The sequence below is a fragment of the Stegodyphus dumicola genome, chromosome 3 (genome assembly GCF_044657685.1).
Source record: "Stegodyphus dumicola isolate Sdum_Otavi_A_Nest chromosome 3, ASM4465768v1".
Taxonomy (NCBI): Eukaryota; Metazoa; Arthropoda; class Arachnida; order Araneae; family Eresidae; genus Stegodyphus; species Stegodyphus dumicola.
Genome location: NC_140770.1, coordinates 168,863,983 through 168,891,675, shown reverse-complemented (window position 1 = coordinate 168,891,675; position 27,693 = coordinate 168,863,983). Strand labels below are relative to the sequence as shown.

General features: G+C 30.9%; 2 protein-coding genes across 3 annotated transcripts in view; one reads left to right on the top strand and one right to left on the bottom strand.

Annotated features, from left to right (window-relative positions):
* Positions 1-1,693: 1,693 nt before the first annotated feature.
* On the bottom strand, positions 1,694-20,593 carry LOC118201502 (V-type proton ATPase subunit G-like). Of its 2 annotated transcripts, XM_035373619.2 has the most exons (4): positions 20,437-20,593; positions 15,747-15,847; positions 9,221-9,437; positions 1,694-2,351 (listed from the first exon to the last, which is right to left on the bottom strand). In XM_035373619.2, exons 1-3 carry the CDS (start codon positions 20,519-20,521, stop codon positions 9,261-9,263), a joined length of 363 nt encoding a protein of 120 aa, XP_035229510.1. In that variant the 5' UTR covers positions 20,522-20,593; the 3' UTR covers positions 1,694-2,351; positions 9,221-9,260. The 2 variants fall into 2 exon arrangements, with proteins under 2 accessions (XP_035229510.1, XP_035229509.1); XM_035373618.2 differs by having other exon boundaries at positions 1,694-9,437.
* A 364-nt stretch (positions 20,594-20,957) lies between these two features.
* Positions 20,958-27,693, top strand: part of LOC118204854 (DNA repair protein SWI5 homolog) — a 36,032-nt gene continuing 29,296 nt past the window's right edge. The window contains exon 1 of the mRNA XM_085813599.1: positions 20,958-21,172. Coding sequence (XP_085669725.1) covers positions 21,111-21,172 — 62 coding nt within the window. The 5' untranslated portion in view covers positions 20,958-21,110. The remainder of the gene's footprint in view (positions 21,173-27,693) is intronic.

Here is a 27,693-nt window from a genome sequence, read left to right as displayed (position 1 = left end):
CCAGGACTTTAAGTATATGTTTATTCTTAATAATAAAATATTTCCTTGACTAGATAAAAACATATTCCAGTTATAAATATATATTCCAGTTTACAAAAAGTCCAAGTACATGATAAAATACAAAACAGTTTAAGAACTATTACAGAAAAACTGAACACATTTCTATCACATTTTCTATAACCTAAATAATTATAAATTACAAATCACCGCAGCATTCAATTACATTTCTTCATCAGAGCAATTGGATAAAAAAGCAATGAAGCACTAATAAAAAAATTCAGTTTTCAGATAATATGTAACATATTATGTAATAATATATTGTGCATAAAAAACTGAAAAAATATTGCTGTGCTAGGTAATATATTTAAAATTGTAAAATATACTTTTCAATATGACATATCAAAATGAAAAACAGTGCAATTTAATTAAAATACAATCTTTTTTTATATTTACTTCAATGCTATTCTGAATTATTTTAAGTTTGGAGAAGAACACTAGATCTGTTTTAACACTAGAATGTCCATTGGGTGTGACTTTGACAGAGAAGCACATTTATCACTTTGTATTTTTTATATTTAAAAAATTAATAATTTCAGGATAATTCATCAATTTACATGATAAGTGCAACAGTCAAAACTGTTTGTTATCCACTTGTTTTAATGTGAAATAATACTACAACCAATTTCATCTAGAAAGCCTACTGGTGCAGTTTTGACACTAATTAAAATTTTACAGATCATTGCTTCTGTTTATCAGATAAGTGAATAAATATTCTAATGTGACAATAGAATTCAATTTCCATCTCTTTAGGGATTTTAGTATAAGTTAGCTTTTATCTACCTCAGTTTTATTAAGAATGACCCATTTAAAGTTGTGGAACTCGTCATATTATTTAATTATTTGAATTAAAATGTGATGCCCATTTGCTGTTTATAACAAGTCATCTAAATTAATTTGTAGAAAATTTTGATTTAAGAATTAGAAACAAAATATTTATTTTAATTGCTTCTGCGGCGCTACTCTTATATATGCTCCAAGATCACCAAGTGTGGCGATATGTGTTCTGCGCTGGTTTTTGGCACGATGGTTTGGGGGATGATGTTGTTTGTATGGCAACTCTTTTGACGTTGAAACTTAACTCTTTTGCTGCAGTGGTTTAATTGCTCATTGGTTCGTGTCGTGCGTGATTTGAAATGGCCTATGTCGCAATGATAGACGTGGTGGCAAGATTTCAGTTGTGTATTTAAAATTGTGTGGAAAGTAAATTTAGTATTAAAAGGTATGATGTTGGAGTTGTTAACGAGTCTTTTGTTCACGGGTGTGTTTATGAGGATCAAAGTGCATTTTTAGAATTTCTGTGGGACTTTTAAAACGGAAATCGAAATGCGGAGCTGCTATGAGAACTCGGATAAAGAAAGGCATTTTTGATAGTTCTTTTGTGGATTTGCAGTTAAATGGTTACTGGTAAAATATGTGGCTGTCAGCGGAGTTTAGGATTTGGATCGTGGTTTTTGTGTAGTAAGTTAATTTTGGAGGAAGTTTTACTTTCATTACTTTCGAAATTTTGAATCGCAGAAAGACGTGATATAGCAAAATTGTGGCACTTTTGTTCACAGATATTGTGTGACTGGCAAAATTTTATTAATGAATGTATTATGGTAAGTGCATTTTATTTTGTAGAATGTTATGTTCATTGTTTTTTTTTTTTTGCTATGAATTTCTGTTGTTATTCTTGTTTTTTGAATTGTTAGTTATTTTAGTTTATTGATTTGTGTGCAATGCCTAGATTGTGCAATTCGTAGATTTTTTTAAAGTTTAAACAAGATGCTGTGTTTTAAAGTTCAAACAAGATGTTGTTGTTATGTTAATTTATTAAAGCGAGGTGTGCGTAGTTTGTAGATTCTTTCGCTGTCTAGATTGTGCAACATGTAGATGTTTTTTTAAATTAAAACATACCACTGTGTTCATGGATTCTTGTCAAATATTTTTGGTTAGAAACTTTACGTTTTTGCTATCTAAATTTTTTGTTTTGGATTTTTAGCTTAAATTGTGTGTTCAAAACCACGTTTTTGGAGACATTTTAGGCTTAAAGTTCGAAATGTAGACAAAAAATTTCGTAATATGGCACTGTGAAATTTCTCGGCAAAAATATTTGATGAGAAATTTGTCGCTAAGCGAGGGCGTATATAAGAATAGTTCCGCTTTTGCTTGAAAAAATTAATTTCAGGATAAAAGATTTTTTAAATTCCTAATCTAGATTTATAGAACCATAAAAAAAAAGGCATATTGTGGCAGTTGATGACTTCTTCATACCATCAATATTAGTGAAATAATTGGTAATGTGAAGTAACCTGTGAAAAATATGAAAATCTCTCAGTGAAAAATTCTAGATATTTTCAAAAAATTGGAGGACATTCTTTATTTTACAGATGTGTCTAAATGTAAAAGTACGAATAAAATACAAAGTAGAATGTCAACAAAAAAAAAAAAAAAAAAAAAAAAAAAAAAAAAAAAAACATATATATATATATAATTTATTTCCTAGACAGTATTGATTAATTGATTATATTATCTCCTAAGTTTAATTAAAGTAGAATTATTTTAAAAGTGTGCATCCATACTGGTAAGTTATATTTTGAAAGATGTTTTGAAGTAATTTGAAAGCAAAATGTTAATAATGTTTTAACGGGGACTGGAGTTAAATCACCACGAAGAATAATATTACAATTGTAAGAGTAAAAATTAAACATGTACTTACCAAAATATAACTTACCAGTATGGATGCACACTTTTAAAATAATTCTACTTTAATTAAACTTAGGAGATAATATAATCAATTAATCAATACTGTCTAGGAAATAAATTATTATTAACTAACTTTGCAGCAATTGTGCAAGTAATAATAACTTGTATTCGCACTAAATGGATTTAAGTTCATACAACATTATATATATATATATATATATATATATATAATTATATAGATTGCTTAATAAAAAAATTTTAATTATCAGCTATTTTAGAGCCAATATCTTGTAATTAAAAAGCAATTAAACAACACACTTTTCACAATAAACACATATCGGCCGTGAAATATCCTAAAAGTATTTTATGAAGCTGCACCCACATTATGACCAATATGAGCATTTTATGGTATTTTAGATCTTACAGTTATTGATATTTGCATCATGCACAAATCCAAATTAAGAAAATATGGTACTTTTCCGTTTTGCCGGCGCAAGCGATAAAGTCGCCAATAATGGTACAACCGATGCCAACCGGAATATTCTCGCTGGTAACCTTTTACGCATCATTTTCAAAACAAGTCGCAGCTTTTTCTTATCAGATTGATTGTTTCTTTCAATATTGGCATATAGAATACATAGAATTTTTATCAGATAGTTCAGTTTTATGTCTAACGCCATTTTCGGTAATTAAGTCAATTAGGATGCAATCACGGTGCTTACCCGAAGCCCAAAATATAGAAAAGGTAAAGTCAAGGGTTAAATTCATTCATTCTAATGTAAATGCATTAGCAAAGTAAAGCACTGCAGTTTTACATAATTTCTGAGTAAGCTATTCGTACGAATTGAAATATTTCTTGCATTTAAACTTGTGTTCCAAATTAAGATTTAACTTGAAATTAATGTAGATAATTACTGAGAGCATTAGATTTTTGTAGAGTAGTTTACGTGAGATGAGATCGCTTGGGTCACGTGATATGAACCGGCGAATCAGGATGTTGAACCATGAAAGCATAGTAAATTCTTAATGTCTTTTTACAAATTTATTGTCTTTATTTATTGGCTTTTTATAAAATTTTAAGCAATATTAAAATTTTTATGCCTTCCTTTTTTTAAAAGAATTCTTAGAACTAACATTTTTTAAATATTTTTTATGTGTATACTATATGTTGTCGCCAATAAAGTCTGCTTGGCGAGATTTGCGCCGGCGAAACGGAAAAGTACCGAAAATATATTTTAAGGGAAATTATAAACAGCAGCTATTTATAAACAGGTAAGTTACATAAAAATTGCAATGAGCATTAAAAATTTTATGTCTATATCAACAGAAAGGGATTTGTTAATATGCAAGCAGTGTGGAATTAAAATACGCTTTTCATGCAAGAAAAGTTGTTTATAAATGCATGCATTGCAAATAAATACATGAACATATATGATAGTACAATGTATATAAATTTTACATACATAGTTTATAGTTATTAATGTCAAAGTTTATTTATATATTATATCATCAAACAAGAATAAAACAATATCCCATTTTATGACTATTCTGAAGTTAAATTTTATTGAATATATTTTTACATAAATTAAAATATGAATTTCAGAAGCTAGAGCAGAATGTTTCATTTAACTAAAATAAATGCCAATTTTCTTATTTAGAAATCATAATAAAGATTTAATTATTGGTATTGAAGTGGCAACTGTGGCTTTCTCAAGGATACGAAAGCTTATCATTCTAATGTTTAATAAGCACATAAAATGCAAAAGTTAAAATAAATAAATAATAATTTTTAATTAACTGGATGAATAAAAATAGTTATTTTGAAAATTAGAGTCACACTGGGAAAAAAAAGTGTTTAAAGCAGTATATGCGTAGGCTGATTGAAAGGGTGTAGACTGTTTTTCTTATTAAAAAAACTTTATGGGCTTTCATTTCCTTTACCTCTCTCCTAATTTAAATCTTTTACACTGGACTTCACATTTCACAGCATTTTGCAAATATTACAAAGATGGAAAATGTACTGTTTTATGAGATATTCAACACTACAGATTGAAATTTTTTGTTTTCTCATCAAAGTTGAAATTCCCACATTTAATAAAATAAATAATTAATAATAAATTAAATAACTTCAGGTGTATTTTTGTAATATTTAGTATAGCAAGCATAGATATTTTAATGTTTAGTCAGTAACTTTTAAAATTACTATAACTCGTATGGCTTTTTCATAGTGTTCTCGTGAATTAAATCTATAAGATTTGCTACATAGACCACTTCAACATGCTGCGTAATTTATATGCATAAATTAAAATATTGTAGTGTAGATCCAAAAATTAACTGAAAGCACTAATTTGTTTACATCATTAATGGTAAATACTTTTCTTTACTGAACAAGAATAGAGAAAAAGTTTATTTTAAATATTTCTTATCATTTTTCAAAAGTATTGAGAAAATTTTCTATACTATTTACTGTAAATACCGTGTTTTAGTACACAATAAGATTTTCTGAGGAAATAATCTGGATTGGCACAGCTTTAGTATTAGCCCATTTTGGTGACTTTTGGAATTGTTTTTGACGACGTTTGGGTGGGATAATTGAAAACTTATGGTAACCCTGAATACTGAGCTGAAACCGACGACTTCATATAAGAGCAGCCACGCTAGACCTAGTCGCCACCGTTAACTCTTTTAAAGGCAGGAAAAGGCAATTAACTCTTTCAGCAAAATTCTTGTTTTATTTACTGTATTACAATGAAATTATTTGTTACAATTACACATATTTTGTCCAAAACGCGTGATAAAAATAAACACGGCTAATCTTCGGAATATGGTAACAGGTAGTTTGGCGACATTTTGGTAGGCGATAAAGGTTACTACCTAGGACTTTGGGAATAATGTGAGAAGTACTCAGTTCCGATTACACATTATTTTGTGTGAGGGAAATGAGAGATCATGAGATATGTCATGTGACATTAATGGACGAATTACAGTTCTTTAATCAGAAAAGTGGGGAAATCTGGAAAAATATCTGCAGTACTTTATAGCATTTTGTATTTCGCTTCATTCTGTGTTGTGTGAAACAGTGTTGGTTAATTTTTGGATCCCATGGCCGTATCTAAAGTGAATTCGAAATGGGTATCTAGTGGGATTGAAAGAGGTAGTATTAAGTGTTTTTTTAAGGTTGTGCGAGATAGAAGTAAAGATTGCTTATTAAGTTTTATTAAGCAGTATATTCTATCTGGTACAATAATAATATCTGATTGCTTGAAGTCATATGCCTGTTTGGAGGATGAAGGTTTTCAACATCTTGCTGTGAACCATAAGTATCATTTTAAAGATCCTGAAACAGGCACACATACGAATACAATAGAGGGCATGTGGAGTACTATAAAAAGCGCCATTCCGAAGCATTATGATAAAGAGAATTCTGCTTTTTATTTAGCGGAGGAAGTATGGCGGAAAAATTTGCAGAAAAAATCATTCAATAATTTTATTGAATCAATAAGAAAAGTTTATCCGCCACGTAATCAAGATTCTGAAGAAGATTAAGTAAGTTAGTATTTTTAATTATTTGAGGATATTATTTTTATGTATTGTTCTGAATGTAAGGAGTAAATAAATTAATATGATATTATTGGAAAATTGTTATTAGCAATGATTTAGTTTAAAGTAATTAGGATTGTAAGCTAATTTTTATTAATTTAATGTATGTGCTTATTTATATTTTAAGTAGTGTTTTTTAATTTAATTAAATGATAGTTATTTTGTGAATTATATGTTTGTAGCAATTTGGTATATGTTTCAGTGGAAGTAAACGTGCATGGAAATAATTTAAATATTTGACACTAAGTATTTGCAAACATTTTTAATGTTTGCGTTATAAATTCGTTGGTGACGTTTATAATAGATAATTTAGAGGTAAAAGTTTTCAGATATTTTATTTATTTTATATGTGCAAATGTTTATCCTTGGAAAGGGTATATACTTTTTTGCGATCAGGTAATTTCATATATGTCCTTTTTACCGAATTTAAAGATTCACAAAATTTTCATGCATTTTCGTGAAATTTTTCTAATTTATGAGAAAAAAGCAGTGTACATGGATATAGTGAAGAGTGTGCGCAATGCCATTTTTGTGCAATTCTGGGATTTTTTTTTAAGTAAAAATAAGTCGACGTGTACATGGTTTAATTATATTTAAATTAAATGATAGTTATTTTGTGAATTATATGTTTGTAGCAATTTGGTATACGTTTCAGTGGAAGTAAACATGCATGGAAATAATTTAAATATTTGACACTAAGTATTTGTAACCATTTTTAGGTACAACTCTAATATACGCCCTAATTTCACCAAATGTGGTGATATGTGTTCTGCGCTGGTTTTTGGCGCGTTTGCGTGTTCTATGGCAACCCTGTTGACGTTGAAAAATCTTTCGCTGGAGCTGGTTGGTTCGCCTCTGTGTCTGAGAAGATGGGAGAGAAAGATAAAATGGTAGTTGTTGAATTGAAGTTCGGCAAAAGGAAATATGATTGTGGCTATCCTGTTGAGAGGTAGTGGGTATTTGGAACTGTGGAAAGAGGGTCTGGGAGATTATTTTTAATGGCAGTGCATGATAGAAGTAGGGATTTGTGATTTTATTTATTTGTGAACCATAGTATAAATTTTCTGGATAGTGTGTCTGGCTGTCATGTAAATACGATAGTGATTACGTGGCGGCATGTTAAAGGCGGTATGAAATTTATATTTCTGCTATTCGAAAACGCATTAATTCATGGTAAGTGCATTTTATTTTATCCTTGTTCTTATTTTGTAGAATGTTATGTTCATTGGTTCTTTAGTATGAATTTCTGTCGTTATTGTTGTTTTTTTAAATTGTTTGAAATTTATTTTAGTTTATTTTGTTGTTTAGTGTCTAAACTGTACAATTCGTAGATGTTTTTTAAAGTTGAAACAGAACGCTGTGTACATGGTATTATTTGAAATTTATTGTTGTTATGTTAATTTATTAAAGCGAGGAGTGCGTAGATCGTAGATTCCTTCCTTGCCTAAGTTGTGCAATTCGTAGAATTTTTTTTAAGTTTAAACAGGATGCTGTGTACATGGTATTCTTTGAAATTTATTGTTGTTATGTTAATTTATTAAAGCAAGGTGTGCGTAGTTTGTAGATTCGTTCATTGCCTACATTGTGCAATTCGTAGATGTTTTTTTAAGTTAAAACATGTCGCTGTGTACATGGATTCTTGTCAAATATTTTTGGTTAGAAACTTTACGTTTTTGCCATCTAAATTTTTTGTTTTTGTTTTGGATTTTTAGCTAAATTGTGTGATCAAAATGTAGTTTTTGCATGTGCGAAAACCACGTTTTTGGAGACATTTTAGGCTAAAAGTTCAAAATGTAGACAAAAAGTTTAGATAGTAATATGGCAGCATGAAGCTTCTCGCCAAAAATATTTGGCGACTTGAGGGCGCATATCAGAGTAGTTCCCATTTAACTATTGATGTTTGCAGCTGCTATCTTACCCTAAGGGAAAACTGCACATAGTGGGTGAAACTGCATAAAGATCCCCTAGAGAAAAGTAATCACTTAAGTAGGCTACTGTTAACACTGTAGCATTCTACCTGTCATGGGGGAAGGAAATCCATTCAAACAAGAATTCATGTATATGAATGTTTTAGACGTTTGAGAGAAACAAATTTTGGCCTCTACTCATGTGAAAGAGTTCAAACAGATAAATGAAACCTTAGTGACAGATAAAGGTATTACTGCTCGGTATGGCTTCTGAACTGCATAAAGTACATATGTTCAGTTTTGCACCTATGTATTTAGCCTGTTATCATAATCAAATAAAATTCAACTTATTTTATGATTTTTCAGTTCATTTCAAAATTATTATTTAAAAGTAGGAAAATTTTTAGTGTACCATATTAAGCTCAATTATCAATATGCACACTCTCTTATTTATTCTAAATTACTGAATTTTCCCCCACTTTTTCAGAATTTAATTTTTTCATTTTTATTTATGTATTTTGACTGTACATTTTTTCCTAAACAGAAACATAGCTTAAGTTAGTTATTTCAATAAACAAAGCACAAAATAAAATGGCACAATTTAAAAACTTTTTATTCACAATATTTATTTTGAAAACAAGAACACTGTAATGAGAGAGATAAGATAATATATTTAATCTTCCGGTTTGAAAGTTGGTCATTTTCTGAATTTTTGAAAAGATGCATATTAAATAATTTGGCATCATTAATATTCTGATATATTAAATTAGATTTGAGAAACAAACAAAGTCTTAAGCTACAATTAGATAACTAAAAATAAAATATAGTTTCTGCATACTTGAATAAACAAGTAGATTTTAAAATAATTAAAAATTACAGAAGTAAATACTATATTTTCAACTTTCCCCTCAGAAATGATAAAGAATATTTTATTATATGAATTAAAAAATAGAAACTTTAACTAATACCTGAATTTATATAAGGAAAGAAGAACAGAAATGTAGATATCTAACGCACTTCTGCTTTGAAATTCTGATGAGGCTGACATTCAATAGTAAATATAAGTTCTAAAAGATAATCAATGACAGCACTTTTATTCAGTTTCACAAGTTTCTCCATTTCCTTCATAGCTTTATCTGTGTCTAGTTCAATCTTCATAATATTGCTTTCCCTTGTACCTAGAAACTTAAGGAAAACATTATGTCAGATAGAATACCTTACAATTTAATTCAGCTTTATGCATTTAATGATTTCGGGATTTGCAAGTCTTTGCAAATTTGATAAATCATCTGCTACAACAACTTTAATGACCTATAACGACAACCATACTTAAATAATAACAACAATAAATAATAATAACATAACAACAATAAATTTCAAATAATACCATGTACACAGCATTCTGTTTCAACTTTAAAAAACATCTACGAATTGCACAGTCTAGACACTAAACAACAAAATAAACTAAAATAGATTTCAAACAATTTAAAAAAACAATAATAATGACATAAATTCATACTAAAGAACTAATGAACATAACATTCTACAAAATATGTTTCTCATTTTTTATGTACTAATTTCTCATGTTCAGTTAACTTATTATTGTGACAGTCCTGCTTTTTAAAATTTATATTTCATCTATACACGTTAACTGTTTTTAATTTGCTACTGATTGAAAAAGACACAGTTCCATTTTTCCACGAAAAGGAAATTCTATCATATGCTATCATATTTATAAGAACAATCAGGAAACGAAACTTACATGATGTTGCATAGTTAAATAATGTCTAAAAAGTTATGAAAAGTGGTTTACAGATAAAAAAAAAAATTCTTTTTTGACCATATTACATTTTAACTGATGTTGGTCTGAAGAAATTACATCAGTTAAGTGATAACAGAAACAAATATTTGCAATAACTTATGCCATGAGCCTAAATAAAATATGCTTAAAGAACCACTGGCAAGTATGGTATTATTGACCAAACTGTGACAAGAATAACTTTGCAAAGTGCTATGTTGCCAAAGTAAGAAACTCAGAAATTTTCAAAAATGTATATTTTATTTGGCAACCCATGAATGGTTGTATGCATTGTTTTGGAATTGTAGGTTTTTTTTTTTTTTACATAATGAACTGTAACTCAAGTATTAAGTTTGTCTGCTAAAGAAAAGAAAGTGTTGTATTTTTTCAGAAATATATGCCACTTCATCTAGTGCAGGAATGCACATATCTAAGAAGCTGTATTTTACAAACTATCAAATTGTATAATACAACACCTGTGCTTTTGTTTGATGTAACCTCACTTGATTCTTAATAAGCCACCTTTTGTTTTCATGAACAAGGCTATAAATTAATTATTAATTATTTTTGAAAAAAAAATTGCAAAAAAACATCACATTTTTAAATTTTATTATTAAATACAAGGAAATGAAACAAACCAAAATATATAGGTTTTAAGTTGAATTTTTAATTTTTTACAGGTGTTAAAGTTTTTAGTTTTAATATTAGTTTACTATCCCGAGTTACCTCGAACAAATTTTAAAAAGTTAAATATTAGTCTTTGTATGATAGTTTTTGAAACAAGGGACAACACAAAGCGATACCTGATATTCTATACACTGATATCTGGTCTCTTTTCTTACTGGCCTACCTCTGGAATCTCTTTTACGAGAGCACAGAATACACTATTTCATTGGATTTGATTTTTTTTTTCAGTAGCAGGAATAACATCCGGAAAATGCCTTGAGGTTATGATCACTATATGAAAAATCATCGCTTTCGCTATCTTGCATCATCTCCATTACTTTACTTTTTTTCAATGCAACTATCCTTCATTACACATTACTAATCCGTAAGCCGACGTATACTATACAATAGGGAAAACACATGACCAGTCCTGCCAAAAGAACCACAAAACCAAAAAAACTTGCCAAACTGCCAATCAATATTTTTCTGAGCTGAATATTTCCTTTCCTTTCCTCCAGGCTGAGTAAAACCATGATAAAACAAATTGTACTAACTAATTCTGCTTTGCCCGAGTTTTCTTGGAATAATAATTAACTGCAATATATATACAAACCTCATATAACTCGGGATAATCAGGCAAGCAGTTAACCCCTTAACTGCAGCGGGTGTATATATATACGCCTTGCTCAGCCGTTAGCTGCCCCGGCCGTATATATACGCCATTTCAAAATACTATCATTTGCTTTGTGCTGCTACCCCTAAAATTATTCGTAAAGCTTTGGAATGCAACACAACAATGACCTTGACAACGTATGCAAAGGAAAATACCATTTCAGAGAAGCATGGGGAGAAATCAGAGAGAGGGATGTGTCTAAAGCCGTGAAAGTAATGACTGCACGGTATTGGCTGGTGTTGTTTGATTAAAATGTTTTTTTTTTTTATTCTGTGTCCTCCGTTTTCGTTTACTTTTTGTAGTAGGTTCCAGGAATAAAGAAAGATATAACGGATGTTTCAAACCCATTTATCTTTTTTGAAGTATTTTTTGATAAACTGCTCGTGCTTCATATTGTTACTGAAACTAACCATTTTGTAGATGAGTTTATGAAGAAACACCTTGCAAATGAAAAATCAAGAACAAAATCGTGGCATTAAACCAGTTCAGAAGAAATACATGTTTTTTTAGGCATACTGGATTTCACAAGATTTAACACTGAAACCTGATATTATACTTTATTCATCTAAAAATGAATTGATCAAAACTCCAATTTAGGGATCTTTTTTATTATAAAAATATCATTTTTATTATACTTCTAATATTAAATTTTGTGCATTCACTTTTTTTTTTTTATTTTATTTTTTTATTTTGTGAAAGTAAACAGTTTTTAGAAAGTAAAATTTGCACTTATTTTCCCTCTAATACATCACATAACTAAGCGTGCCTGCATGAAAACTGTGGCACTGGGAAATGAATCTTGTACGTTTTCCACAGCAGTTAAAGGGTTAACTATTATTACTGTATTTTTTCCTTTCATTTTGAAAGGAATTGTACAACCTATAATAGGAATACAAGGAGTCATTGGGTTATTTTGAAGCAGGAGATATGAAAAATAAGCAATGCCCCTGCCGGAACTTGAACTTGGACTTCTAGAATATGCGTTGCATGTGCTCCCATTAAACCACAAAGGCATGCTAAAAGCAGGGAGAAAATACCTTACATACTTCCCCTTTTAAAAGGTGACTAGGAATTAGGGGACCCAAAACTAATTTCCCCACATTTCCCACTTTCTTCCAATTTCCAGATTCTGTCAGTGATGAATTATCATCCATCACCTAGTTCAGGTGCCATTGTAGTATCCTAGAAAAAATAGAGTTCCTTAGAAGCTAGAATACTGAAGAACCATGTAGCTACTATTTGCCGAGTTCTTGTTGTATAAGTAACTAGAAAAAAGCCTGGCGGTTATATGAAATGACCGCTGTTCTAGATATTATAAATTGTAATTAAAATGATTTGTGCAAAGGTGTCTGCTAATTTAAACTGAATTACCCAGAGCAGACGGCGAGGATGCCCCTTTGCTTACTGCCCAACAGGGTTTCCCCCTTCTACTTGCTTAATAGCTTAAAGTAGAATGCTATGAAGGAAACCACTTAAGAGCTCACCGCTAGCTCAATCGATAAAGGTGATTTAAATAATGATATGTTAATTCACATGTCAAAGATCTCTTTGTACACAACATTTCTTGTGTAGATCTTTCCATCATTTTTAAGCTCGCCTTGCAGAGGACCATCTATTATTTTTTAATTTTACGTCCATTCTTTCATGAACTCTTGAACAGGCAACATAAAGTTGACCTTGTCCAAATGCAGGCTCAGGTAAAAATATGCCAGCATGCTTAAGCGTTTGGCTCTGAGACTTATAGCCAAGGCAAGTTTTACAGGAAATTAATTGTCTACATCTCAATTGAAACGGCAACCCTGTACCGTGGCAACTTCACCCCATTGGCTAGTACAGTTACGCAAGCAACCAATAAACTATCAGCGACAAACAGACACTTAAGCCGCATACATATATGGGGTGAAGTAACATCATCTCCTCCAAAACAGCTGTCTCCCGGGCTTAGCGAAGCACACCGTTGGATTCCGCAAGTCCGTGGCACGCCATTTTGACCATTCGAGTCTTCTTGGGACTTTAATTAGCCAGGATATTAATTAAAAACTAATTTCCTCACATTTTCCAATTTTTTTCTTGGGTTTTCCCTATTACAGAGATTTGGCTACGTGCCGAATTCTTTTTTCTTGAATATCTACGGAACGGCGCCAAGTTGAAATTCAAGACGTGTATTCTCGGATTTCGAAAAATTCTCCGAATCCATCGATACTATTCTCAGCTTCGTACGACTTTAATCGGCCGAGATATTTATTAAAAACTGCGGAAACATTAATTTCCGTGCTCATTTTTCCGAGTGGCAACGATAAACTATCAGCGACACACATTTTAGCCACTTATACTCCAAAGAAGGGTTAAATGAAACTTTTATTCCAACTCAAAATGAATGTACAGATGGCCTCTCTTGTGTGTAAAAGAAGCCTCCACTTGGGCTTTAACTCAAAATAGAAAATCTAAGACTAACTAATACTAAATAAAATTAATCAGCTGAAGATGCACAGAATCAACTTGCATAGTTGGCCCTTATTTAAGGATCACCGACATGTTGTAGCAGGCATGTATTAAGTACAATTGTAGAATAGCAAGCTTAAACAATAGCAAAAACATGGCTGAAAACACTTCCCTACTGAAATAACTTGAACCTCAGCTTAAGTACTTGTTTCTACCTTATTTGCATAAATTGTAATCCAGAAAACTTATTCTGGTAGGGAAACGTAGGTATGAAACTAAATGGTAATGAAAAGGCTTGTTCCAAAGTAAAAATAACTATTAGAAAAATAAAATAAAACCCTACAGAATGATTAAAATTTTGGACCTGCCTCCTACAGATCAGCAAGAAATGGATTATTTTCAAAGTTATGGAATACTACCATAAAAACGTGTATTGATAGGCACAATATGGTCAACAAAATAGTAATAGATTGGAACAATTACCTGCAGGCAGTTTGAACTCAAATGTTTTAAATGCTGCCTCTGGTAAAATTAGAAAGCTTAACAAAATAGTAAAAATCACCAAAGAACATTTTACAAAGTGGAAAAAAGATTTGGGTTGAATACTGATTGCTTATTCATTAAAGAGAAGTCAGTTCCTTCACACATTCTACAGCAATTACTGGCACAACATTCATATTTCAGTGGCATCCAGGTTTTATTATACAACTACCAAAATTTCTTAAGCATAGGTATCTGCAACATAAATTAAAAACTGCATAAATGAACTACCATCCTCAATCTCCTTTACTCTAATTGTTGCCATACTCTAATCAGCATGTCTGATATGTTGATAGCTTAAATCAGGGTTTCTTAAATTGTGGGTCACGACCCCCAAGGGGGTTGCGAAACCTGCAGCAGGGGGGGGGGGTCGCCAAATCGTTTAGCAGTTTTGATATTTCTTTAACTTATTATACTCTAATCAGTTTTGATATTTCTTTAACTTATTATAATTATTTTACAATTATCAAATACTTTTTACACAATATATCTGAAAATAGATAAAGATAAGACAATCCAGACAAAGAAAAAAAAAAATCGAAAACGTTTTGACACATTCTTTTTATAATATAAATGTTCATTTTCCTTGCTTTGCACATGATGCTGTCATTTCATTTATTACTTATTTAAAATTTTCACATTGTTCTATGTCTTGAAATTATAAATTAAAGTTAATGACCTAAAACTGCAATAGTATATTACATTACAAGTGAAAAAAATGACAGTTTCACTCATGCGTGTGTCGGAGTTGCACAATACTTACGAGGTCCCACAAAATTTTTGTAAATATTATTGGGGTCACGAAAAAATCTCAGTGATAAAAGAGGGTTGCGACTGGAAAAAGTTTATGAAACCCTAGCTTAAATCATTAAACAGTTTATAATAAACAATTCTGAAGCTTCTAAATTTTGTTGTAACAATTTAAGAAAAGCCATTCTTGAAGGATTTGATAAGACTGCTGTAGTTAAAACTAGACTTTTAAAAATTGAATATTTTCAGTTCAAAAGATATAGCCTTTCAAAAAAATTATTTTATCATCAAAACCATAATAATTATAAAATGTTATTAAAATTCTGTAGAAGTTTCAAATGATTCTGAAACTGATAAAAATACAAATGAAAAGAAGAAATCAAGCATATTAGAATGAAGACATTTTAATCAACTATAAGAAAAAATAAAAGGAACACTAGATGTTGTAACAGCAATTAAAAGATTAAGATGAATGTTCAAATTGTCATTTTACTGCACAGAAAAGTCATTTACCACCGAGTACCCAATGACAAATGACTTTTCTCTTGTGTTCAGTTTAGTCAGCTTATCACAAATAAATTGAAAAATATCAAATAAGCAGATTCAATGAAAATGTTTTGCTTACTTTAGCCTCAAATTCTTTAAACTCTTCCTCTTTTTCAGTCCTAAATTTTTGCATTTCTACCTGAGCTTCTTCTTTTGCTTGCTTCAGGCGCATAACTTTTCCTGTACAATATTATTATTTAGAAATTTAAACACAGTTAACAGGATATACAAAATTTTCAGCTTCTGAAAAAGCAATTATTCAAACTATGCATTCTTTCAATAACATGTGATAAATAATTTACAGTTATAGATGATAGTAATAATATCAAAATGCTAAATTAATATAATAAGCTTTATAGATTTAATAAATAAATTATATAGTAAAATAGGTTAAAACAGGGTGTCTAAGATGAAATACCCTAATTTCAAACATTTATACTCAACATAATAAACAACCCAGACAATTTTCTTAGGTGTAAGATGGAAGAGTAGTTTTAGAAAATTTATGTGACTATGAATGCTGAAAAAATACAAATATGTGTGCATGCAAGAACTAGGGTCCATTATTGCAATTCAATGACATTTCTGAGGAGAGCACCGTAGAAAGCCTCCTGACACTAACAGAATCAAGGCATGGAAAGCAGTGTTTCTGAAGACAGGATCTGTTGCTAAGGGACAAAATAGTGGACTATCAAGAACATCAGAGGAGATTGTTATTTGCATTTCATATACATTTACAAAAAGTTCAAAGAAATCCATTCATATATAACATCACATCAGCTTTGTATCCTAAAATTAACTGTCCATGCTAAAGCTTCATGCATACAAAGTGCAGTTGTTGAAACCTGACGATTAACTTAAACGAGCAACGTTGGCTGAAGACATTCTTTAGCACATGGATATCTTTTTTGGACAAGATTATATTTTCAGATGAAGCAACATTTCACCTCAGTGGAAAGGTCAACAGAACTACTCTTATATGCACCCTCAGATCGCCAAATTTCTCGCCAATCCACGCTACCCCATTACTATCTGAATTTTTTGTCTACATTTTGAACTTTAAGCCTAAAATGGCTACAAAATTGTGGAACACACAATTTAAGCTAAAACTCCGAAACAAAAACAAAATATTTAGATAGCAAAAACGTAAAGTTTCTAACCAAAAATATTTGACAAGAATTCATGTACACAGCGATATATTTTAACTTAAAAAAAATCTACGAATTGCACATTCTAGGCAGCGAAGGAATCTATGAACTACGCACACCTCACTTCAATAAATTAACATAACAACAATAAATTTTAAAGGATACCATGTACATAGCATTCTGTTTAAACTTAAAAAAACATCTACAAATTGTACAATCTAGGCATTGCACACAAATCAAACAAATAAACTAAACTAAATAACAAACAATTCAAAAAAACAACAATAACAACAAAAATTCATAGTAAAAAAACAATGAACATAACATTCTACAAAATAAAAACAGTAAAATAAAATGCACTTACCATAATACATTCCTGAATAAAATTTTGCCAGTCACACAATGTCTCTGAACAAAAGTGCTGCAAATCCACACAAGAACTATCAGAAACACCCTTCTTTGTCCAAGTTTTCATAGCAGCTCCGCATTTCGGGCTCCGTTTTAAAAGTCACACAGAAATTCCAAAAATACACTTCAATCCTCATAAACACACCCATGAACAAAAGACTTGTTAACAACTCCAACATCGTACCTTTTAATACTAAATTTACTTTCTACACAATATAAAATATGAGACTGAAATCCTTCCACTATGTCTATCATTGCAACACAGGCCATTTCAAAACACGCACGACACCATTCAACGAGCAATTAAACCACTCTAGGAAAAATATTTTCAGTACTTTTCCGTTTCGCCGGTGCAGGTGATACAGTCGCCAATAATGACACAACCGAAACCAAAGGAAATATCCTCGCTGGTAACCTTTTATGTCTCATTTTCAAAACAAGTTGCAGCAACAGTCTTTCAACACAGACATATAATTACATAGAATTTTTACCAGATAGTTCAATTTTATGCCCTAAGTAAATTCACGGAAATTAAGTCAATTAGGATGCAATCACACCACTCACCCGAAAGCAAAAATATAGAAAACGCAAAGTCAAGGGTTAAATTCATGAATTCTAATGAGAATGCACTAGCGAAGTACAGCACTGTGGTTTTACATAACTTCTGAGTAAGCTATTCGTACAAACTGAAATAATTCTTAGATTTAAACTTGTGTTCCAAACTAAGATTTAACTTGTAATTAATGTAGATAATTATTGAGAGAATTAGATTTTTGTAGCATAGTTTACATGAGATGAGATCATTTGAGTCACATGATATGAACTGGCAAATCAGGATGTTGAACCATGAAAGCATAGTAAATTCTTAAACTAATGCCTTTTTACAAAATTTTAAACAATATTAAAATGTTTATGCCTTCAAAATAAAAAATTCATAGAACTAAAATTTGTTAAAATTTTTTATGTGTATACTGTATGTTGTCGCCAATAAAGTCTGCTTGGCGAGATTTACGCCGGCGAAACAGAAAAGTACCAATTTTTCAACGTCAACAGGGTTGCCGTACAACACACAATCGTGCGTGCCAATAACCAGTGCAGATCACATATCGACAAATTTGGTGAAATTAGGACGCATATAAGAATAGAGCCAGGTCAACAAACACAATGTGCAAATTTGGGGTAATGAACATCCTCAAGATGATATAGGTTATCAACGAGACAGCCCAAAGATCAACATTTGATGTAGCTTAATGGCAGATGAAATTATTTCACTTTTTCATTACACAGACAACTATCACTGGTCACATATCTTGATATGTTTGTTAATTTTGTGCTCCCTCAGATAAGATACCAAAATCATCACCTGCTCTTCCAGCAGGATGGAACACCTTCTTACTGGCATGTGGATGTTAATAACACACTGAATGATGAATTCCCACAAAGATGGATTGGGAGAGGTGGTCCAATCCCATGGCCACCTCAGCTGCCTAAAGTTACTGTCCTGGACTTCTTCCTGTGGGAGTATGTTAAGGACAGGATGGCTTGTATCAAAGTGACAACTTTGGAACAGCTTTCTGAGTAGATTAGAGTCACAATTGTGACAGTTATGCCACAGATGCTAAAAGATACCTGGAGACAAAGATACTGAGCTTCGATTCGAGACTCTCCATGCCACTTGTGAGGCTCATGTAGCAACAGTGCGCAATTGAACAAACAAAACTTCAAGACTTTGGGTCTCTATCGTTGTATGAATGTTTTTTATGCATCAAATACATGATGCATTACAAACATTTCAAATTACAGAATTTCATCTCAGACACTTGATTATAAAAAATATAGGAATGGTTAAAAAATAAAGCAGGGAGTTCAGGTTTCAGTATTTTCTTTATCTATGAAATAAATAAATGGTTTTATCATTTCCAAAGTTTTCACATTCTTTTACATCAGAATAAATGTTATTTACGCAATGCTATTTTAATTTAAGATGTTCTCCAAAAGTCTACAACTGCTTCTTTCCAAATTAGAATATTGGTTAAAGTAGACTGAAGGGTACCCCTTGTATTATTGGAAGTTCCTGTTTCATTTATCACCAAGTTGCTGTTTCATTTATCACCAAGTTGTTGTTTCGTTTATCGCCAAGTTGTTGTTTCATTCATGGTAACCTGAGTAGCTGAATGTTCCATAAATATACTTTTACCTAGAAGTGGGTGCTCCTTTGACTTTTTAAATGAAAATATATTGATGTGTACATGGACAAAGTCAAGGGAGTGCACAATAGCAAGTTTGTGCAATTCTCTGATGTTTTCTTTAAGTGAAAATAGGTCGACATGTACATGGATGAAGTCGAGGGAGTGTGCAATGCCTAGTTTGTGCAATTCTGGGATTTTTTTTTTTTTTTTTTTAAGTGAAAATAAGTCAATGTGTAACCGAGTTTACACAATTCTTTGACTTGTTATTTTGACTTTGTGCAGTGGCGATTTTTGGTACATAAAGCCAAAATAACAAAGAATTGCACAAACTTGGTATCCATGTATCGCCAAGGGGTACCTGTAAATATACTTTTACCAAAGAAGTTTTGCACTAGGTTTCAAGTTTTATAAATCAGGTCTTGAATCTACTTTAATTGTTGCTTTATGATTACATACCTTTGTTGCCTGATGAAAAGAATAAAAAATATATCCAATCCAGATATTGTAATAATTTTCTAATTAAAGAAATAAAAAGTTAGGTTAAGTTATTTAATTATGGCAAAGCCTCGAGGGCTATCTGCCCAAGGGAAGGGATGCCTTCGTTGAGGACTTTCTAAGGGAAACTGGCTCGTATACACAATACACATGGGGAAAACACCCACGCAGCCAGCCCATTCGCGGGATTCGAGCCTCGGACCGAACTACCAGTGTTCAGCGACTTTACCTCTCGGCCGCCGGTGGGCTGAGAAATAAAAGGTAGAATGCATTTGCATTACATGAAAGAAGTACCTCTTAAACCGAAATAATGGAAAGTTAAGAGTTTCCATGCAAAAGTAATAATGAAATTATAAACAGAAGTAATTTAAGATTAAAATATAATTTTAAAAGAACAAATCTATAAAAAAATTAGAAAATCAATTTTATACGGTTCATATTTTTACAATAATAAATCTGGAATGTAAAGTAAGTACAAGGATGTAAAAAATATTAAAATATTTTAGCAATATTTAGAGAATCCTCTTACGTTTTCTCGCTTGATTTACTTTTTCTTCTGCTCTTTTCTCAGCTACCAGCAGCTGCTGAATAGACTGAGAATCCTGTTTCATCATCTTAATGCCGTATAATTTTTAATCACACCGAAGAACTTAGAAGTCACAAGATGTAGCAAACGGTTATACGGCTACTTAACTGTTTAAATATCGAAGTGAAATAGAAAAGTATTGGTTTTCATCACACAAATTGGTATTTATAATTCATAACATTAAATATTGGCTATTTATAATTCATATCAATTTCTAAAAATATTACTTCATTTTTTCGAATCTTTAAAATATCAGCCTAGAGGACATCTATTTCAGAATTCAAAGTAGTTGAAACAGTTGATTGTGCGAGTAAATAATAATAGCATAAGTATAATATAGAGAATAATATTCGATTCAAATAAGTGTATTTTTATCTTAGCTAAAAAAGAAATACTAATCTTAAGTACTAATGCGCGGATTGAACCAATTGAACCTCCTTGATTGAAATTTGCTTATTCAGTTACTGAGTTTAACTGCAACCGCTTCGATTTTGTTTATTGTTTTATAAGCGCTATTTTTTGAAAAAATTTATGTGTTCTTGTATTCTTCACGATCTAGAATGCAGAATGCGAAGTAAATTAAACTGTCTTTATAGAACTATGTGTGAGTCCTAATTATGATGAATGAAATGGATGTTGCGACAACTCCTAAATTTAACCGAGGACGTAGTAGATCGAAGTATGTAATTTTATATTCTCATTATCAGAATGTTTTGGTTTTGTTAATCAATCGTCACAATAAGTAAATAAGTGATGTCATTAAACTTTTACATCTTTCTTCCCTTTCTATACGATTTCTACATTACTAATAGAACATTAAGTGAAAAACGAATGAATATTGTGAATTGGCATGACATTTGAAATATACTTAATAGTTAATAATAGGTATTGAAAAGTAAACAGCTGAAAGGAAAGTATAAGGTAAAATGAATTTTCAACTAAAAGCTATAATACTTACTTGCAAAAAATAAATAAGGGGAATAAATATTTAATTAAAATATTTAAATAGCCAAATAAAATTAAAATTGAAACTATTTTAAAACAAAATAAGTTTTCAAGAAAAGAAAAGTTAACCAGATGTAAATATTATATACACTAATGCTCACTATTTATTGTATAAATAAAAAAAGGTTGATCTTTAGATTATGGTAACTTGGCGATTTTTTGGTGAAAATTTGGCGACCAACTCTCTTACAGCAAACCTCTATTTTTTTTCCCCGCCGCCATTTTGTCTTCACGAAGTAAAGACATGTTTCTTTTCTTTTTATCTACTGAACACTTCTTCCAACAATCTACTAGCCGAATTACACTTATGCTAGAAATTTTATCTAACAAAACTGCTTAATCATGACAAATATTCACTGCAAAATTGGGGAATGTGCGCAATACCATACTCCTTACGCGTTTTTCAAAATAACACATACACATAAACCATGTACACGTCGACTTATTTTTACTTAAAAAAACATCCCAGAATTACACAAAAATGGCATTGCGCACACTCTTCACTATATCCATATACACTGCTTTTTTCTCATAAATTAGAAAAATTTCACAAAAATACATGACAATTTTCTGAATCTTTAAACCCGATAAAAAGAACATATATGAAATTACCTGATCGCGAAAAAGTATATACCCTTTCCAAATATGAACATTTCCACATATAAAATAAATAAAATATCCAAAAACTTTTACCTCTAAATCATCTAATGTAATATAAACGTCACCAACGAATTCATACCGCAAGCATTACAAGTACTTAGTGTCAAATATTTAAATTATTTCCATGCACGTTTACTTCAACTAAAACGTATACCAAATTCCTACAAACATAAAATTCACAAAATAACTATCATTTAATTAAAATATCACTAAACCATGTACACGTCGACTTATTTTTACTTAAAAAAAAAATCCCAGAATTGCACAAAAATGGCATTGCGCACACTCTTCATCATATCCATGTACACTTCTTTTTTCTCATAAATTAGAAAAATTTCACGAAAATGCATGACAATTTTCTGAATCTTTAAACCTGTTAAAAAGAACATATATGAAATTACCTGATAACGAAAAAGTATATACCCTTTCCAAATATGAACATTTCCACGTGCAAAATAAATAAAATATCCAAAAACTTTTACCTCTAAATTATCTATTATATTATAAATGTCACCAATGAATTCATACCGCAAGCATTACAAATACTTAGTGTCAAATATTTAAATTATTTCCATGCACGTTTACTTCAACTTCAACCAAATTCCTACAAACATAAAATTCACAAAATAACTATCATTTAATTAAAATATAATTAAATTCAAAAACACTACTTAAAATATAAATAAGCACATACATTAAATTAATAAAAATTAGCTTACAATCCTAATTACTTTAAACTAAATCATTGCTAATAACAATTCTCCCAATAATACCAAATTACTTTACTTCCACCTTACATTTAGAACAATGCATAAAAATAATATCCTCAAATAATTAAAAATACTAACTTACCTAATCTTCTTCAGAATCTTGCTTACATGGTGGATACACTTTTATTATGGATTCAATAAAATTATAAAATTATTCGATTTTTTCTGCGAATTTCCCTTCCTTACACTCCGTTTCACAAAATGTCCATTTTCACCAGATTTCTTGCACCGCCATTCAAACTTATCAGTTATATCCTTCCTTTCACACAATCTCATTTCATTCCCACATTTTGGACATTCATACTTATCTGGAATTAAACCTACACTCATGCACCATTCAACCAATTCTTTTGAATTATCACACAAACGCATTAAAAATCTAGAATTCACTTTAGACAGTGCCATACAATCCCAAAATTATTCAACCCTACTTCACACAACACACAATGAAGCTTAATACAAAATAATATACAGTCACAGATATTTTTCCAAATTCCCCCCTTTTCCGATTAAAGAACCGTAGTTCGTCCATTAATATCACATGACATATCCCATGATCTCTCATTTCCCTCACACAAAATAATGCGTAATCGGAACTGAATACTGCTCACATTATTACCAAAGTCCGAGGTAGTAACCTTTATCGTCTCCAAAATGTCGCCAAACTACCAGTTACCATATTCTAAAGATCAGCCATAAAAAATTGTGTTAAATTGCTCCTTAGGTATCAATTAAATAAATTTTATTTTATACAGTGGATCCCAAAGGATTCCAAAAGTGTTTGTACACGTTAAGAATTTAGAAAGAGCATTGTAGCCCAGAACTAAATTCGTTAAAATCCTAGTATACGGTACGGCCTAGTATATTGGCATGTGAAAGATCAAATTTGGAATTTGTTTGGTCATATTTTGTAAAATTTTAACGAATTTTTGAGAAACAAACTTAACAATTTAAAAGTGAGCAATGGAAAACTCTATGTGGGATAAAAAAACCTTTTTATCTGCACCGCGCGGATCTGTGTATCAGAAATTCTAAAGTTAGGATCATCTTAAAATTATTTTGCGAGATTGCTATTGAACTTAATTTTACAGTTTAAGTGCAAAAAACATGATATTTAATAAATAAAGGTAACACACAAAACATTAAAAAAACACCTCTTTGAATGTAACTTAAAATCTGAAACCTTTCAGATTTTTTACTATATGCATTGTGTGTGTGTTTTTTTTTTTTTTTTTTTTTTTTTTTTTTTTTTTTTTTTTTATTTAATTTTTAAAAATGTGTCGTAGTTGTAAGGAAACAACAATCATTTGAAAATTGATCACTTTTCACGATAAGGGTGGAAATTCAATCTGGGTTATCTGTAACTTAGTAAATTTATCCAATTAGTAAATGTATCCCATTTATTCCAATTAGTCAATTTATCCCATTATTCTACGGTGCAGTATGTGATAAAACACTTTGAAGAAGAAAATCAAATTGAAAATAAAGTAAGAAGAGGTCATCTGGCAGTTTACTCAACCTAATCAAAGATTTTTAATTAGAAAATTTGTGAAAAATCCATGCTTGAGTGCTGTAAAGATTTCTGCAAAATTTATTGAAAAATGTTTTACTTTAATTTCACCTGAAACCGTTCAACGAGTACTCGGAGCAGCTTGATTACATGGGCACTCTGCTCGAAGAAAATTTCTTGTAAATGTAAAAAATAGAAAGCTTATTCTTTTCTTCACAAAGTCAATGGTAAATATGCATGAAGCATGTTGGAACCATGTCTTATTTGCAGCCAAAAGCAAATTCAGCATTTTTGTTCCGATAAGCATATAATTCTATGGCGAAAAAAATGAGGAACTTAATCCCAAGAACTTGGTTGGAACTGTAAAGCAGGACAGTGGAGATATCCTTTTGTGGGGGTGCATGTCAGCATCAGGATTAAGTAATTTATTATTTACTGATGGTATAATGAACCATGCTTTTATTGAAATATTTTAAATAATAATTTAAAATAATCTGCCTGAAATTTTGGTATTGGAAACAACTTTATTTTTTTATCAGGATAATGATCCTAAACACACAACCCTCAATATTTGCCTTTGATGTGTCTTTAATTGTCCACAAATTCTGAAAACACCACCTCAGTCACTAAATTAAAACCTGATAGAACACATTTGAAAAAAATTAGAGGTTAGACGATGAAGATACAGCATAAAAATGAAAATCTAACTAAAAATAGGAATGATGGAAGAATGAAGGAACAATTGATGCAAATATTGTAAAAAAACAATAACAAAAAAAAAAAAAAACTTGAGAATTCTATACTTAGACATTTTAAAAAGCTGTCATAAATGCTGCAGGATATCCTATAAAATACTAACTAACACAAGTACTACAATATTTACTAATATGGTGCAGATTTCTTCATATACTTAACTACATAAACTTGGCTATTGATTTGCTTAATAAGTTTCTCTACAAAATTGGAAGGGGAATTTTTTTATTTGCTGCATCTTGAAGGATGTATTTATATTTGTTCTCATAAAATTTGAGTGAACAGAATTTCACTCAAATTTTATGGCTCATGTTAAGTAAAAATAAAAAACTAAGACTTCTGTGAGGTAACTTTTCTGTTACTTTTTGCTTATTGATTTTCCAAACAAAAGGAAAAACTTGTTCATAAAATAACTAGTGTATTTTTGCTCTAAAAGTAATTTATAGATATTGTTGCAAAATGCCCAGCTGTAGTAAGATAGCTTCCCTGCAAAGTGGGTTTAGGGTTGCCAGGAAGTGGTAAAGAAAGGTGGAGTTGCCAGATTTGGCTCAAAATTGCTCATTTAGTGACAAAATTGGTGATATGCTATAGACTGAGTAAGAACATTCTAGAGAAAATTCTTCCCTTTTTTTCTCAGAATGTTCTTGAAACTAGGTCAAAAGCTGCATAAACCCTGCATGTATGCAGAGTAGCAGTTTATTGTGAGGAGTGTCTTACGTTCAGTAATAGTGCTTTGAGTTTAGAGATTACTCGAGCGATCAAGCAAGTCGGAAGCTGTACTTTAGTGCTTTGCCGTGAAGCCGTACTTTAGTGCTTTGCCGTGAAGCTGTCTTCAACGTTATAGCCTGATAGACTGAACGCTGTGTTGCTGATTGTTTCAACATATTTATCATAGTTTTTTTATGGCTGTCAACGTGTCTTTGGAACTCTCCTGTTAATACTGATGGATAAATTGTGTTTTGATTCTTCATCAAGTGTTGTCATCAAAATGCACGAATGCACGAACCCGTAACACTTCAAATGCACGAACCCGTAGAACGCGGCAGTATTAAAAAATTCTCATTTTCAAATATTAGTTTTTGTTAATGAATAAAGCAATATTTCACTGAAACTGCAAGTGTATGAACACTGTTGGAAGCCACTTGAACACTGTTGGGAGATATTGAATGAATTGCTATATTATTGTCTACCATATTCAGTTTGATTTTTAGGTTGTTTACAATACTTGACAGCGAACTCCACTTTCTTAAGCCTGAACTGTGCTAATGCCATTTTCTCTTGCCAAGGGTATTACAGAAGACAAGTGCCAAGAACAGTTTTTTATTTTTACTTAACATGAGCCATAAAATGTGAGTGAATTTCTGTCCACTCAAATTTTATGAGAACAAATATAAATACATCCTTCAATTCGCAGCAAATAAAAAAAATACCCTCCCAATTTTGTAGAGAAACTTAGAAAGCAAATCAATAGCCAAGTTTCTGTAGTTATTTCTCAAAAAGTAAAATTTCTGCTGATGCAAGAACCGAACAGAAATAAAATCATTGGCTTATGCTTAGTATCCAATCACACTATGCATCAGGAACTGTGGAGTAAAAGATTTCTTGAAAAAGGTAACCAATTTGATTTCTTATAGATGTTTCTTGCTTTTCTAATTTTATTGATTGATTGCTTTTATGGAATCTTTTGAGCACTACCATTTTGTGCACTACCAATTTGATTTCTTATAGATGTTTCTTGCTTTTCTAATTTTATTGATTGATTGCTTTTATGGAATCTTTTGAGCACTACCATTTTGAAAATGGCACTTGCCTTCAGTACATTAACTTGGCAAAAACATTAGTTGCCAATGAGTTGAGGATTTTTTTTATAAAGGTGTAAGTAATCAGAAAGCACCAAAATACATTTGCAAACTCTCTGCCAACAATACATTAATTTTTTTTTTTTTTTTTTTACTTCTTTGAGCATCCAAATTCAATAAGTGACTGGGGCAAAATCAAAATAATCAATAAAACCCCAGCATCAAACAGCCTCAAAACCAGAAAGCACTAGAAATCGCCCCTAGATTGTGTTGTAACAGAAAGCTTCCTTTCAACCTATAATATATCTGCATGTTAATTCTTAAAAGTACTGCCCTGCAGAAAGCAATAAGAGAAGGGGAACTTGATCAGACATTTGTCGTGGCTTATTCTATTTGAAAAAGCCTTTAAAAAAACATCCTATCGATTTAACCCTAGCACAGCCAAGAGATGGCAGCACCTGATTACAGAGTACAAATTTTCTCTTCTAAGATCCTCATAAAGAAGGGCAGTCAGTTGTCGAACGCTTGGAGCACATGCACGTGTGTAGCTTGGAAGTGCAGATGAAATAAATGTTGTTGTTTGAAATTTTTGCATCTAATTTGATCTTCATAATTAATTATTATTGATTCCTAAGAATAAAAATTCTCCGCATATGATCGAGAACTATTGGCTATTTACACTGCTGTGAAGAGATTCCGGAAC

Excerpts from the sequence above, each read along its gene's own strand:
- LOC118201502 (XM_035373618.2), bottom strand. The coding sequence starts at position 20,521 with ATGATGAAACAGGATTCTCAGTCTATTCAGCAGCTGCTGGTAGCTGAG. Across the intron at positions 15,848-20,436 it reads AGTAAATCAAGCGAGAAAAC|GAAAAGTTATGCGCCTGAAG; the intron begins GTAAGAGGATTC and ends AATATTGTACAG. Across the intron at positions 9,438-15,746 it reads TTAAAGAATTTGAGGCTAAA|TTTCTAGGTACAAGGGAAAG; the intron begins GTAAGCAAAACA and ends GTTTTCCTTAAG.